Raw genomic sequence first — 15,444 nt, 5'->3', positions numbered from 1 at the left:
GAAAAAGGAACACGAAACCAAACATATAACCAAGGGGGCCATCAAGTGTTAGGTTGTTTATTAACGTTGAAGGAATAAAGATGAACAATTCTGTGCCTTCCTTAGTTGTATGCACGCCTATACTGATCGTTAAACACACATACAAAGTGTTATGGGGGTTCTGAATCCATTTTTTTTAAATCAAAACTTATAAACAATTTAGGTTGTTATAAACAGAAATAGGTTGATATTGCTAATTACACATGTATAGATGATGTTTCTTAGATGACCTAACATTTTTAAATGCCTCTAAAAATTAAAGTCAATCATGCAATCAGACTAAAAAAAATCATTGAATGCATGTATCTGGGTAGCAGCAGTATTTACAAAAAAAAATAAAGTACAGCTGTGTATTGTTTTTATTGCATTTCATCTCGAGACTCATCCAGATCAGTTCTTGAAATATTTTCAAGGTACAAATCTTCTCTCTTAATGGTTTTAGTTCCTAAGATCTTTTCTGACTTTGCTCCTCAGATCTTTAAAATTTACCATCAGACATCCAGAGAATGGCAGATTACAGTGAGTTGATCCTACCATCATCCTTCAGATACCCTCTCAATGTATTCCCAGGCTATTCTGCTCAGGAAGGGGAGGGAGTCACAACAAATAAAACTCTCAGTCCTAAACCAGTTAGTTAGTAATTTACTTTGTTTCAAAATGCTTCTCAGAAAGTCCACAACCAGTAATACATTCCCTAAATGACCCCTCCCAATCATGGGTTTTAAATTGCAATAGAATCTTATACAGTAAAATGTCAGGAAAATAAACGAAAAACAGTAAGAAACACAGTGCACTGCTTTGGAGATGTTAATGCACTTATGTTCCTTTATCTCTGATTATGACATAATCCAGAAGTATCAAGGATTATACAGATTGCCAAATTGTTAGATGCTATGCCGTAATGCAAAGGAAATGTGTTTTCCATACAAAACCACAACATTCGGATACACCAAGCCGTATTTCCAGATACCCTCTACCAGCACAGCACTTTGGCTTTGCATTAAAACAAAATTGTCTTAGAGGCCCCAAAAATAATAGCTCCCCAGTGTCCAATTATTGCTTCACAATTCAAGGAAACATCTACTTATGGAAAGGCATTGGGCCAATCACAAGTCCAAGTAATAGCCTTTGAAAATTCAGTCCTATATTTTGCTAGTTTTCCCATAAAAAACATCTTGCAGGACACTGTATATGGCTTAAAAAGTCACAGTGTTGCATGCAAAAAAATTGAGGTCAGGACATTAACATCAAGCTCAATGTCCACACTTCTAGTATATGTGTGGATGCTCCCACGTAAGTATGTAACTGTACACAGAGACAATGAGTTGTTGGGAGGTGTGTAATAATACGTCTACGGATGTGGCTTCTGGTTTCTGACAAAAAGCTAGCTTGAGTGACTGCCTCCCTTCTCAAAAATCAGTCACAGAGATGGAGGCAGCAGGTATCAGATGAACAAAACAAAACAAAACAAAAACGAGAAGAAACGCTGCGAGAATCCACTTGAAAACAATAGTCTAACTTAGAACTTGACAGGGATAAATTGCGCCCATTCAGTGGCATTGACCAAAAATAGTGCCTGAGAAGAAACAAAGGAACACGAATCCTTAGACATCCAACATACACCCATTAAACAGCAGCAGAACAAGCGCACGATAAGGCAGTGAGTGCACAGCATAGACAAATAGAGTGATTAACTCACTTTACCTAGTTGACAGACAATGCAATGAATTAAAAGTATCCATTCCTTTCAAATGCATATGGATATATAACAAAATGGCCGATATGCTAAAGATAATGCTAATCTCAAAAAAATCATTGTGCTAAAATCACATAGAATATGCTCACACTACCTTGGAATTCAACTAGGAAACAAGAAAAGCAGAAAATCCACATACATTTAAAATTAAGCAAAGGCAGTCGTCAAAGTAGAAGCTGAGATTACTAACCTGAGGTCCCTCTCTACTTCAACTGGAGCTCAGAACTGTTGACATGTTGAACTGCCATTTTCATTCAGTTCGGATATAGACATATACACACACGTACATGCATATTTTTTTTGTTAAGTTCCCTGAGGCTTCCTCTTTGACCCATGTGCTTTTTAAAAATGTGTTTTTTAATCTCCAAATACCTGGTGATTTTTCAGATATATTTCTGTTACTGTTGCTAATCAAATTCAGTTAGCAGCTATGAAAAGACTTTGTATCCTTTTCATTCTTTCAAGTTTAAGATTTGTTCTAAGATTTGTTCTAAGATGGCCCGGAAGATGCTCTGTCTTGGTGAAACTGCTACGTGCATTGGGAGAACAGTGTGTGTTCTGTTCTCTTGGGCGTGTCGTGTTCTGTAAATGTGGCTGAGGTCAGTGGGTTGGCGGGGTGGCTCAAGGCCTCTGTGTGCTGACTAATATTCCACACACTTGCTCAGTCAGCTAATGAGAGTGGAGTGCTGAGGTCGCCAACCATAACAGCACACTTTTCTTTTTTGTTCGGTTCTGTCTTTCAGTATATTTTCAAGCTCTGTTGTTCACTGCAAACTACTTAAGATTGTCATGTAAATTGACACCTTTACATTATATAATTTACAATCTTCTTAAAATTTGGCACCTTTATCATTATATAATGACCCTATTTATCCTGACAATATTCTTTGTTCTGGAGCTTATCTTATATGATATTAATGCAGGTAATCCAGTTTCATTATGGTTGGGTTTTGTCTGGCATATCTTTTTTTTAATAGGTTGTTTTTATTGTATTTTTTCCATTGCCATTTATCTCCTTATGCCCTCTTCCACAGCCATCCACCCCCCTTACCCCACCCCTGCAATCACTGCACTGTTGTCTGGGTGCATGGGTTCTTTTTCTTTTTTGCTTGATCCTGCTAACCCCCCACAACCCCCTCCCCGGAGCTGTCATCCTGCTCTCCATCTATGAGTCTGTCTCTATTTTGCTAGTTAGTTCAGTTTGTTCATTAGATTCCACATATGAGGGAAATCACACGGTATTTGTCTTTCTCTGACTGGCTTATTTCACTTCGCATAATGTTCCATACTTTTTACTTTTTTCTATTTTCATCTTCATATTTGAAGATAATTCTTATGCACATATAGTTTGATCTCTTTGTTTTAATCTAATCTGAGAATCTGTTAATTGATATGTTTAAGCTATTAATAGTTAATATCATTACTGATATGGTTGTTTAAAATCTACTTCTGGATAGTTATTTTCCATTTGTTCCATATGTTTTTACTCCCTTTTTTCTGTTTTTTTTTTCATTAACTGAGCAATATTTATAATTTCATTTTTATCACCTTTATTGACTTTTTTTCTTTCAGAAAACTTAGTGGCTGATTTAGGCCTTATAATATACACATTTAACCAGTCTACCATCAAATAGTATTTACCCTGCTCCATATGTACTGTAAGGACCTAAAGAAATTTTAAACCTTCTCTATGGGGTATGCCTCTTGAAGTAAATCCCTTCATTGACTATCTGAAAATGTACCCCTTCCCCATTTCTGAAGATTTTTTCCCCGGGCAGAGAATTCTAGGTGAATAATATATATATTTTTTCCTTTTATTTCAGCACTGTGCAAATGCCACAACATTGCCTTCCAGCCTGCATGTCTTCAGGGAAACAGAAAGTCATGGATTTCAAACAGGATGTGGATCGATGGGCCAAAGACTGAGTGTTTGGTTGATGATGTATGAAAATTGGCTCACTGTGTTGGGAACATAAAACTGAACTTCTGTTCCGTTGCATAGAAAAAGGCACACCCCGAAAGAATCAAAGATCTAATTGTGAAAGATTGATCCAAAGAGTTAATAGAGGTTATCGAAAGGTAACAGAGGTATATAGCACATGAATTCTCTAACATGATATAGAGGCTTTGTGTCCACAAAAAGACATGATGGACAAACTTAATACATCTCTCATTTATTACTCCCAGAACACAGTTACAATATATAAAACCAACCAGGGTCAAATATCTGTATCTAGAACAGACAAAGAACTCTCCCTAATACACACACACACAAAAACAGAGCAAATCAAAATAAAAAAGTAGTCAAAGGATGTAAACAAGCATTTGACAAAAAAAAACTCAAAAAGAAGGCCACTAAACAAAGACATAATAATTTGCACTTATCCTTAGAATCACAGGAACTATTAGAAAACGGGACAGTGCAGGTGCTGCTGGAGAAGTGGAGAGATTCAAATCTCATGGAGCACTTGTGTGAATTCAAAGTGACCCAGCCATTCTGAAGGGCAATGGGACTGCTTCAAGTTCAGGTCAATGTGGGCATGTGCTATGATCTACATGAAGTCATATCCTAGATGCATATCCCAGAGCAATTCCTGCACAAGCATGAGAAAATAGATATGAATGTTCATCCCACAACTGTTTTTAGAAGGGACCTGAATGCAATCCAGGGAGAAATGGACTATTAAAGGGGACCCGTGAACATGGTGGAAGACTGTGCCGCATTTAGCACAAAAGACTAGATCTGAACACAGAGACATGAATAGATCTTTAAAACACGGAAAAATAGAATGAATTTATAACATAACGGCATTTATGTAAATTAAATGCAAATGCACATAAAACAAAAGCACATGCAAACAAACAATCCGAATGATTACTATGGCGGGAGAGAAATGCAAGTGGAGAGGGGGTTAGAACAGCAGGGGGGAAGAAGGAAGGAAGAAGTGCTGAAGGAACAGGGGAAATAAGGGAGGGGCCTACATTAATCTCAACGGCAGTGTCCGAAGAATCTGGGTCTAATCAAACACTCCCCAAGTCCAAAATAAATTAATAGAAGGGCTGATAAATGTTTAAGTAGTTCTGCAGATCAATGAGGTAGGTCAATGCATGCACACAGGTACGCAGGTAGGTAGTAGGTAGGCAGGTAGATGGGAGAAAGAGAGGTGTGGATGGATAGATGGTAGAGAAATGGTGTAGATAGATGATAGACTGATGGACAGATGATACATATAATATGACTCTATATGTATAATATATTCAGGTAGATAAATATATATGTAATATGTATATACAGGTAAATAAAAAGGGAAAAAGCCTTCTTCACAATGAAATGCTCAAATTAGAGGCAGAATGGTAAAACCTGGTAAATTTGGACATTTCTCCGTGACATTTTCTAAAATGTAAAATTTGTTTGAAATACAGATATATTTACTTAGAACAATATGCACGGATTTCAACTGCAAAGGCCCACGGATGTGCTTTCCAATGGAAAGGTCAGCGCTCTCCTTCACCACATCCCCATGTCCCACCCCATCTTCCGCAAACCGCTTCCCGGGCGACGGGCCACGGCTTTTACCTGCACGCTGCTAACTTGTGTCAGCTCCTCCTGGGGAAAACACCAGTCATTTCAAAGACAGCCTCACAATTCAGGTTTTATAAAAATAAGAAAGGCAATAAAAAAATCTAACAACTGACTCTGTATGGGTTGTCTCATTTGACCCTTATAATAACCCACTAAAATAGAAAAGCTGCATTTTTCATTTTGAATATGCTGTTTATCGCCAATTTATGTATGAAGAGAGATTGTGATGGTATTTATAAGAAATGACTCCTTTCTTATTATGCTGCCTTTGTTATTCTATTCTCTGCCATGTTATGAAAATACACAATTACCAACTATAAACATCATGAATATCTCATAAAGTTTCATCATATGTGAATATAATATTCATATGGAGACGTAGACAATTCAAACTGACAAATAAAACTCCTTCTCTTCCTAATATCAGAGTCCCAAATTTAACACACAAAAAAAGTTGCTGGATTATCCTGGTGAGAGTGCTTTAGCAGCGACTGGTGTAATTAACACTACTTGTATCTCCTTTCAATGTGTTTCACCCCTGAGTCTTCCTGGGCGGAATAAAACAGAATGATCCGATTTGAGCTGCATGCCTGTTTGGCCAGATGACATTATTCAGTGATCCAGTTAACCCTGAGCTGTTGCAAGGCCTCAAGTAGAATGAGGTAATAGACTCTACCCTCACTAGCTCAGCCCCACCTTTTCTTTTTTCTTTTCCAAAGAAGAAAGGTTCACGCTGTGGCAGGGGCAGAGGGTCTTAGATCAAAACCACACAGCGTGGGGGAGCGGGGGAGACCGGCCGTCTCTGCGTGGGAACTCGCAGTCCGCTCTGTGAGGGTCACCGCCAGCATTGCAGGAGACCGGACTCCGAGTGTGGGCGGGAACTTCACCTTTCACTTCATCCACGTGGGAAAAAGGAATCGCCTCCGTGACCAACGCCACAGGTGGCATCTCTGCTGCTTTACCAACCTCTCCGCGGTGCAGAGGCACGACCCGCGCGCAGTCAGCAGGCTTTAGGTAGTCCCGTCACCTGCTCTCCAATCAGACCTCCTTCACGCAGTGAGGGGTCTGGCCAGCACCCTGCCTCCGGTCTTCCTCCCACCCCTCCCACACCTTTATCCATGATGAAAGCTACTTGAACGCTTTCCTCAGTCGAGGGACAGTGCTTTCAGGAGGGGAGAACATCGGGCTGCATATGTGCACTTGATCAAAAACATTTGAAACGTGCACAAAAGCAGCCAAGTCAGAGACAGGACAGGACAGCCGTGTAAAGATGTCAGCGCCATAAAGGAGCTCGTTGTAAAAGCTCTGGCAAGCGGAATGGCTCCGGTCAACAAAGCACCACCACCCCTCTGGTCTCCCCTCCCCTCTCCCAATGCACACAAAACTCTCTCATTGGCGTTGCATCCTCGTCCTAAACTCTGGCTGCACTTTGTTTTCTGGACAGACCTGCTTTCGTATCTGACAACACAGGGACAAAACTCATTTCTATAGAATTCTTGCGTTTTTCAAAATATTTTACCCATTCTTTTTTCCAGCCATGTGCATTTCTTCCTATGAATAAATATAGAAAAAAATACATGGGATGTACCCTAACATACTATTTTTCTCTCAAATAATTCACTGAATGTTTTAAATTAGAAGTATTCAGATATATTCTGGGATTTCTTTGAATAATATAATGGGGGACTTTTTATAAATTTTAATTTAAATATAAGCTTCAGGAAGCAGTATCCAACATTCTCCAGGATTAAAACAAATTAACAAAATAAAACAATAATGGCTTAGCTAATTTTTCCACGAAACACCCAAAGATTATGTTAGGTCACCTACCAACACACCCTGATCCATGACACCCGGTAGCCCTCGGCCGCGTCACAGGCCAGTTCCACGGCAACCAGAAAGCACACACATCTGGGCAGAATACCAGGGATTAGATGCACTCAAATCTGAGAAGACAGATCCCGGTGTGCAAGACAAGATGTGATACATTGAGGTAATGCACACTCATCACCAAAAACAAACACAACCCCAACCACCACGGTGGGAAGTCCCTAAAGCAGCCTCCCAGGAGTTACCTTGTCTACATCTCCCGACTGTTAGACTCTGCCTCCTCCTGGGACTTCCCCACGATGGCGGCCTTGACCCTCTGTGAGACAGGGCAGATGGATGACAAGAAGGTGGGTTTGGAAAGCTCTCTCGTGGGATTTCTCTAAAAAGAGAGATTAATCCTCTACTGTGATCTCCAATATGGTAATTGGAGAAAACTGAATGCACAGAACTTTTATAACACTCAGAGATAAAAGACATAACTCTGGGAAGAAAAGAATTATATACCCAAGATTATCTATCTATCCATGTATCTCTAAAATGACTTCTAATGGAGATGTTTTGGGTTATAAAGTCAGCAAACTCAAGGAGAAAACAGCTCAAGAATACAGAATTACATGACTTATTTTTATTTTGTGATGTTCTTCATAACATTCATTCATGACACTTAATAGTTGAAAAAGATACTTGATATAAGTATAAAAAACATAGTTTCTATTCTTCTTCTAGTTTTATTCATGAAGATTTGATAGTGTTTTTAGTATGCCACCATCAACATTTCCATGTGTAATCATTTTCTATGTAGTTCTGCTATTGGGGTTTTTTTTTCCTGGAATGTAAAGCAGTTTGTAAACTACGGTGACCACACAACACTATGCTGGTGTCAGGTGGGCAGTGCAGTGACTTGACTTTGACCTCCCTGGAGAAGTGATCACCGCAGAAGTCTAGGAAGCACCGGCCACCACACCAAGTCACTGCGACATCACTGCCCGCCTTCCTGTGCTGTACATTATTACCTCCTGTGACTTTCCTCTGGTAAGTTTGGTGCTCTCATTATTGCTTTTGGGGCATGTTAATAAACACTGTCACCAAGGGCATTTTGAAAATATTTTCAAAAATATGAATATAATTTTGCTTTGTTCCTTTGTGACAACAAATGTTACCACCTTTTGAATCAATATTTGGTAAGCATTAGTTCTTCCTTCTTTGTTCATTTTTTTAAATAAAATTCTCGATCTGCTTTCAGGGAACACAGTATAAATGAGCTCTATTTCATTATTAAATATTAGAATGGTCGGCTCTTCCTCAGGGCTGCCTATGGAGGTGGCCGTCACCTCCGACTCAGCACCACGGCTGCCCTCAGACCCCTGGTGAAGCCCAAGGTCATAAAAAAAAAGAGGACCAACAAGTTCAATCGGCAGCAGCCAGAGCACCAGTCAAAATGAAGCGGAACTGGCGGAAGCCCAGAGGTGCTGACATTGGGGTGCAGAAGACCCAAGGGCCGGAGTCTGGCGCGCGGCACTGGTTCATGGGGGCAACGAGAAAACCGCACGTGCCGTGCCGCCCGGTGGCTTTCAGGAGTTCCCGGCCCACAGTCCAGGGGCTGGCAGCGCTGCTGGTGTGCGTCGGACCCCACCGTGCGGCGGTGGCCCGGAACCTCTCCCCCGGGAACCGCGGGGCGGCTGCGAGCAGAGCAGCCCGACCGGCCACCCGTCACCCGTCCGTCGCCAGGCTGCGCAGCGCAGAAAATGAACACACAGCTTGTGCGCACACTGTGCTTTCGTGAATACAACCACAAACTCTGCCACCTGGCATTTCCAAAAAGAATGGTTGGACAATTGGCTAATGATAATGAACATAAAATTTTATTTCTAAAAATATTAGATTAGACTGTTAATCCATTTAATTTTCTGTAGCTGAGGAGAAATAATGCACCCATATTTTAATGATGTTTAATATAATCTACAATTAAAAATTCAAAAGAATTTAGATGAGGTAAATTGTTGAAGGAATTAGGTTTTTGCATTAATCATCCATAACACAATGATCCTTATTAAAATATTTAAAATCCCAGTTGTCTTCTCTTGTATTTGAGTAAGCACAGCCAGGCAAGTCCTTTAAGATCCTGGAGACGCAGAGTGTCTTTAGGTTCTCCTATGTCTGATCGAACAGTTTTGCCTAAGGGTGTGAGACTTCATGTGCATTATCCAACACGAGTCTGCCACGCGGGCTTATCTTCCCGAAACTGCATGTACAGAGACACTGGGCCTGTGCAGGTGGACACACACACACCAGTGCGTGCACAATCACCCTTATCCATGTGTAGAGATAGGATCATGTATCCCCTGGGTAGCTGGTTTCTGGATAACAAGGAATTTTCACTTGTACATCTCTTAATTGCATGTGGTATCTCATCACCTACTATCCACTCTTACGCTGCTAGTCAGATTTTTTCCAATCATGTACTCACGGTCCAACAGACGTTTCGGGCTCCAAACAGTTGGTTTCATGCCAGAACCATAAAATCAATCCATGAATAGTAATAAGACATACAGACAGCATACATGCTTAATGTGCTATGGTGGGAATGGCCCCTGACCCCTGCAGTCTCCCCACCCACCCGTGACCCAGTCTAACCGTAGGGAGAGCATCAGACCAATCCTAAACCATCCTGCTCACCAGTCTTCAACCCGTGAAACATGTTTAATGGTTCCTAATCTGACTGGTGAAATAAAGGATTTTTTTTTTTACTAGCTCTACTCCTTAGAGCACATGAGATCTGAATATTGAATTATTGATTCTCACAGTCGCTGGAATGTTGTAGTTGAAAACTGTCGAATGAATGGGTAAGATGTTGCTTCATGCTTCCTAAGGAGGCTGTATCCAGTGCTAACTGATGTTTCTCTTCTCACGTCACACCTGAGCATTTCTAGGCCCTTTGAGAGACAATTCTTGTGGAAGATGGTGCTGCTGTTCATTCTCAAGGTTATACCTTTGGTTCACGTTCACTGGTAGCTGTGATATTTGGAACACTTTCTCCTAACAATCCAACGTTTTCTATCTATTTGGATAGTTACAGGCTGTTCTAAGTACCAGAATGCAAAATACTTTTGTTAAAACCACGCACACACATTTAAAAAAAACACCCATAAACAAAAATGTCCAGTTTCAAACATAACATGACACAAACAATACCACATATGGGGGAAAAATGGAAAGAGCTTTGCCAAAGCCTGGGGCGTCTGGCACTACTACTCCTCAGTTTGGTCTTCTGAAGAATTCCCAAGCCTGTGGCCAGCTGTCCCCCTGCACATGTAACAGCCGGGGACACAGCTGCGCTGCAGGATGGGTCACCTGCAACACGGTTTGGACCCCGCATTGCCAAACCGACTCTGCTCACTCCCCTTCTGATTTGCCAAGCACCTTGCATTCTCCCCTCTATCTCCACTCAAATATCCCCTTAGGAAAGGGATGTTACAAAGATGAGTGTAATCTTTTCTGCAAAGTACTTGGGGATTCTGGGCAAAAGCATTGGGTAAATACAGCACATTGCTATGACTAAAGGCACCGATTCACTGGCCAGTTCCCGTGACCATACTGACAACAGCCATTGGACCTGATGGTTACAGGCCCCCTCCCCCTAGCTTAACACAAGCCAGTCATTCATATATTCATGTAACAGCGACGGGCTTTTGCACGAAACTTGCCCTGAAGAAGAACTCCGACAGCTGGGCTGGCGGTATCCAGGGGGTGCAGGCGGCCAGCGTTCTCTAGAACGGGATCGAAAACCTACTCATGAGTTACACATCGTGTGCGACACCACAACGAAGACGACAAACAAAAACCAGCGCTTTGCATGCCACAGGGAGGGTCTGGGAGAGAGAAAAGCTCTTCCCAACACTTTCAAGAGTTAAGGTAAAAAGTACCTCTTTCGAGTTGGTGAAAATACCATTGATGGTTTTATAGTTTTAGTAAAAACACCTCCTACATAGCTGCTGATTTTTTTTCTTCTTTTGTTTGAAAAAAAAGGCCTTTGTTTTTAGAGGTCCATCTTTGCTATAAAAAAGTATTTCTTTTAGCTTAAGGCCCTGAAGGTTCCATGCCAGAGGACAAACATACTGTCCAGGTGGATGCAGAGGAGACCAATGAGAAAAGTTCTGCTCAGGTTGTGTCTCTGAAATGAAGATGCAGAGGAATCGTAAGAGACTTCCGTAGAAATCCAGGAGAGACATGATGATAACTTGGGTTAAGGTACCACAAAACTGAAAAGGATGAATGTGCAGATACAAGGATGAATGTACAGATAAATGGAGTCTTATACAATCCTTGAATATGGTGTTGATGGAACTTGCTGAAATAATTTGTATGGTTGTGTTACAATGAGAATAAGCAAGGGTGGTTCCCAGGATACTTTTTCCAGAGTGACAGACAGTGACAGCATTTGCTGAAACGAGGAAGACTCGGGGAGGAACAGCTTTACCAGGGGGCATCCGAGTTCTGTCTGGGGCGTGCAGAATATTTACCAGACACCCAAAGGGAGCTGCAGAATAGGAGACGAGACATGTAAGTTTGGCGGGGTGGTAAGGACGATGAGGTAACCTTGAGAATCACTGACATACAGATATGACGGAAAGCCTTACCCACATTAAAATCGTGTTTGTAAAGACAGAATTGAAGAGGATCAGGTCAACAGCCGGAAACACTTGAACATGCGGAGGTGGAGGAGGCAAAGTACCAGCAAAGAAGATCAAGAAGGTGCAACCAAGGAATCAAAAGCCTGCTTTCCAGATGAAACTTAATTTTTTAAAGGGGTCTATGGTTTGTATCTTCAGTGAATTCTGACAGTACAGACAACACATTCTAGTGTGATCTCACGGGTCCCAGGATTTCCCTGTTGGCCTCGGGGAGTAACATGAAGTTTTGTGCAAATTTGCAAAAATTACCACCAGGGTCTTCACCACTTAGTTCCCAAGCGTCATAAAGAATACTAATTGAAGTATAACACACAGTCATTAAATACACAGAGTGCATTGTTTGTACACATGCAGAAGTCCTTCTTCGGACACCAAACTGTGTGCTTCCCCAGTGCCAACTCAGTTCGATCCTGACGTCCACCCTTGGAGCGAGGCCAGGCCCCACGGGTTAAGGGACCGGTCCCACAAGAAGGCCCCCACTCTGGCACCAACCTCAACTGGGAGGTGAGGGGTGGGCAGGCACCCACACCTCTGACCCACTGGCTGTAAGTCAGGAATCCCCACGACCCTTCCTCAGGTTCCACAGTGCGCCAGAGTGGCTCCTAGAACTCGGGGACACACTTCAGTCACAGTTACACATGTGTTATAAAGGCTACAACTGGGGAAGAGCCAAGTGGAAAAGATGCGCGGAGGCAGGCCAGGCAGAGGGGGCAAGCACAGAACGTTGGTGCCCTCTCAGAGCACGCCACCCTCGATGTGTTCATCAGCTCAGAGCCTCCCCAACCCTAGCGTCTGGGACTCCCACGGAGGTTTCATTACATAGGCATGATTGATTCAACCATTGTCCGCTGGTTATCAACCTCAATTCCAGTCGCTCTCCCCTCCCTGAAGGTCAGGGGTGGGGCTGAGAGTTCCATCCCACTAACCAGGCGCGGTCTTTTTTGGGCAGAACCCCCACCCTACACCCATCCCGAGGCCCCAGACACCAGCATCTCATTAGCACACAAAAGACACTCATCACTCAGAAGGTTCCAAGACTTCTAGGAACCTTGTGCCAGGAACAGCAGGAAAGGCCAAATATTTATTTTTTGAATACCAAAACATATATACACTCTTGAAGTGAAACTTAGAACAAGATGTAGAAAATTTTGGGAATTTGCTTCCCTAGTGTGTTGACAACTCCTTGAGGCTCCAATATCAACAGTCCTTGTAAACCTTCCAAGGATTCCCCTGACAAAGCCAGACTGAGATTCCAGTGACATCTCAGAAACAAATTTGTGCCCTGGCTGGTGTGGCTCAGGAGACTGAGTGCCGACCTATGAACTGAAAGGTCACCAGTTCAATTCCCAGTCAGGGCACATGCCTGGGTTGCGGACCAGGTCCCCAGTAGGGGGTGCTCAAGAGGCAACCACACAGTGATGTTTCTCTCCCTTTCTTTCTCCCTCCCTTCCCCCTCTCTAAAAATAAATAAATAAAATCTTTAAAATAAACACAACAAATTTGTGACAGGTTTGATCTATGGGACATCCTATAACACACACTGAATTTCCAGAAGATCTGTAGTTGTCTGTATTTGGCAGGACAAAGAGAATGGTGAGAGAGACTTCTGAATCTGAGTTTACTCATTGTTAGGAAACAATATATTCTGCACAATTACCAGAGCAGTGTAAAAGAACGTGTATCAACCAAAGATCGTGACATTATTTTTTCAGGGCAAATGGTTCATGTAAAAAGATATTTTGGTTTTTCCCAAAGTTCTTTAGAATATTTTCTAGATATACTGAGATTTCAACTACTACAGCCACCCTCTCATTCGTCTCTAGAAGAAAATGAGACTCCAAAATGCCCTCAGATGTTCTTTCTCTCCAGCTGGTCAAGCCCAGAGGGAAAGAGACTCTTTTCTGGTCAGTCCGACCTGGTAGTACTCCCTCCATAGACCCCGCTGTGACCCAACACTGGGGGACATCTGAGGACCCCAAAACTTGGAGCAAAAGGTTCCCAACAATCGTGGCCCCTTTGGTTCTCCAGTAAGGTCATGTCTGTCTTTCCTCTTCTCCCCTAATTCATTGTCTGCCCTTTGTTCGGCCTGCTCTGTGACCTGAGTGAGGAGGAGGAGGAGGGACAATCTCTCAAAGACTACGTCTCCGCAGTTTTGCTGCCCTCTGACCTCTGCTTGGGTGCAGCCAATGCAGGTTTTTTTGACAGAAGAAAATGGAACGAGAGGTCGAAAAAGTCACGAGGCTTCCCTTCAAGAGCTTGAGGCTTCACGGGCTCTAGCAGCCCTGTCTCCTTGCATTGCCACCTGAGTCTTGGCTGTCACAGTGGTTCTCCACTTTTGCTCTGTCCTTGGTGTCTCCACACCCATTATTGGTCCCCTCTGTCCTTCCCAAACATCTTTATCTTTTTACTGTTCAAGTAGAGTCTACATTTAATCTTATTTTGTATTCATTTCTAACATAATATTTAGACAATCAGATACTTCACAAAGTGTCCCCCCAGATATTTACAGGACCGCAATATTATTGTCTGCATTCCCTACACTGCACTGTACATCCCCGTGACTATTGTGTGACTTCCAGTCTGTGCTTCCTTTCACCTCTTTTACTCAGCCCCCCAACCCCCTTCCGTCTGGCATCCCTCAGTCTGCTCTCCGCACCTACCAGTTTGTTGCGCTTTAGTTGGTTCATTCATACTGTTCCTTCGATTCCACATATGAGTGAAATCATACGGTACTTGTCTGTCTCTGACTGACGTATTTCACTTAATATAACACCCTGTGGGTCCGTCCACGCTGTCACAAATGGTAAGATTTTGTTCTTTTCTATGGCCGAGTAATACTCCATGGTACATGCGCACCACCCCTTTGTTATCCACTCGTGTACGGATGGGCGCTGGGGCGGCTCCGCAGCTGGGCTGCAGTGGACACGGGCTGCACACTCTCTGGAATCAGTGCCTCGGGCTTGCGGCCAAGTGTCCCTCCTGTTTCCTGTCAGGGCCCAAGGCAAGTCCTCTAGCTTACGTGTACTTTCTTCACCTACCTTGTCACCTCTGTTAATATTGTGCCATAGTTAAGTTTTAATATCAGTTTTGAGATTAAGGGAATTTAAATGTCTTTTCAGTCACATCGCCTATGTAGATATATCGTTATGTCTAGCACTGAGAAAGCAAGATGTGAAGGATCAGAGAAGTTTGCTGATATTGTCCTGTGATTACAAACATAAATTCTAATTCTGACTTCTGGGAAAGATGGACTAGGTATTCTTGGACTAACAGTTGTTCTAAATCAACTAACAAACGTGGAACGGTATTTGCAGAGTTGTGTGAAAACCGCAGGAGAAGTCCCCGGCAGTGACGTTTTACAGCACAAAGACCCAGAAGAGAGAGGACGCACAGGGACCCAAGTCCTTCCACTGACGCCACTCCACCTCTTGAGAAACTCGCTGCTTCCAACCGAGAGCCAAAGGAAGTGAAAGTGACCTCCAGCAGAGCCACAGAGCCAGAAAGGCCGACGCGGAAGGGTCTGCCGAGCAAAGGCCCTGGGAACA

The 15,444-nt window shown here is 42.6% G+C and overlaps 1 protein-coding gene across 1 annotated transcript; it reads left to right on the top strand.

Annotated features, from left to right (window-relative positions):
* Positions 1-8,646: 8,646 nt before the first annotated feature.
* LOC123813666 (60S ribosomal protein L32-like) lies at positions 8,647-8,991 on the top strand. Its single transcript, XM_045830803.1, has one exon. It carries the CDS (start codon positions 8,647-8,649, stop codon positions 8,989-8,991), a length of 345 nt encoding a protein of 114 aa, XP_045686759.1.
* The last annotated feature ends 6,453 nt before the right edge of the window (positions 8,992-15,444 follow it).

The sequence above is a fragment of the Phyllostomus hastatus genome, unplaced genomic scaffold (assembly GCF_019186645.2).
Source record: "Phyllostomus hastatus isolate PE091 unplaced genomic scaffold, TTU_PhHast_1.1 phas_contig_159, whole genome shotgun sequence".
Taxonomy (NCBI): Eukaryota; Metazoa; Chordata; class Mammalia; order Chiroptera; family Phyllostomidae; genus Phyllostomus; species Phyllostomus hastatus.
This window is presented reverse-complemented; position numbering and strand designations above follow the sequence as displayed.

Bases quoted from the DNA above. Each gene is read 5' to 3' on its own strand.
- LOC123813666 (XM_045830803.1), top strand. From the start codon at position 8,647: ATGAAGCGGAACTGGCGGAAGCCCAGAGGTGCTGACATTGGGGTGCAG.